General features: G+C 44.2%; 1 protein-coding gene across 1 annotated transcript in view; it reads right to left on the bottom strand.

The window, feature by feature from the left end:
• The window catches only part of T265_02087 (hypothetical protein), a gene marked incomplete at both ends in the record, with an annotated part of 23870 nt that extends 23080 nt beyond the window's left edge, over positions 1-790 (bottom strand). Inside the window, 4 exons of the mRNA XM_009166246.1 lie at positions 96-259; positions 306-393; positions 432-549; positions 593-790. Of these exons, the coding sequence (XP_009164510.1) occupies positions 96-259; positions 306-393; positions 432-549; positions 593-758 (536 nt within the window). The remainder of the gene's footprint in view (positions 1-95; positions 260-305; positions 394-431; positions 550-592) is intronic.
• Between the last annotated feature and the right edge of the window lie 226 nt (positions 791-1016).

The raw sequence follows: 1016 nt of genomic DNA, 5'->3' as shown, positions 1-1016 counted from the left end.
TAAATTCGCGCTCTAGTCACTTGGGCCATCTCGCCCCAAGCCGAACAAGAACGGGATAAACGGAGTAAACAGAAACAAGAAAGTACTACACCTACCCCTTGATTTTCTTACTAATGGCACGGTTAACCATCTCAGAGAACTTCAACGAGATAGAATTAACCAAGCTTTCGTTTCGCATTATTCGCAAAGCCTCAGTCTGACAAAGAGAACCGGGTTTTTCCTGTTCCAACCAACCGACCTGTCCATTCCAAATCCAAATCTAAAACAACGGAAATTCTGCTAGAGAATCATGACAAAGAACATACCCGATTACTCGAATTCTCGGGAGTTAGCCACTTCGGTAGGAAGTCGGCTGCTTCTATCAGTAGAAATTCACCATCTTCATCTTCAACCCTAAGAAAGCTAACTGAAGTAAGGGTGCAAGAACATACTGGATCACAATGTTTTGGTCGTAAGTTGTCAGTTGGTAGAGCAACCAAACGACAAACCATTCATCCTCCACACTTTCACCAAAGTTTACGGAACCCGAGATATAACAGTTGGAAGACGCTGAAGTAAAACATCAGAACGGTCAGCAGCGGAAAAAACGTACCGCTTTGGAGAGACAAACAGAACCGTTCATTATACCAAGGATAGGCCAATATCCATGGTGCCAACAATTTGCAGTAATTCCAATGCTTCCGAGTTGCGTCGAACGTGGAATCAAGAAAAAATATGCTATATAAAACAGTGGCTTCTCTGCGTGGTTTGGATGTCATCTTACAAACGACGGACGGATTCAATCGATTGGCTGAAAAAGCGAAAAGGGTAGTAATGGTTAGAAAGTAAGGGGATCGACAGGCGTCCCTGGATAGGCGGAACCACTGGCTTGTCATAATTGAGCAGCTCGTTTATAGTTACTTCATGTTTGTGGCGGCTTCACGGTGCCACAGCGGCAACAAGAAACACATTCTGCAGACGAACTAGACCGAATGAATGTAGCCACTTAATCTGCCTAGAACTCCGATGACACATGA

The sequence above is a fragment of the Opisthorchis viverrini genome (genome assembly GCF_000715545.1).
Source record: "Opisthorchis viverrini unplaced genomic scaffold opera_v5_24, whole genome shotgun sequence".
In the NCBI taxonomy this organism is placed as follows: Eukaryota; Metazoa; Platyhelminthes; class Trematoda; order Opisthorchiida; family Opisthorchiidae; genus Opisthorchis; species Opisthorchis viverrini.
Note: the sequence above shows the minus strand (reverse complement) of the source record. Positions and strands in the feature narration are given on the sequence as shown.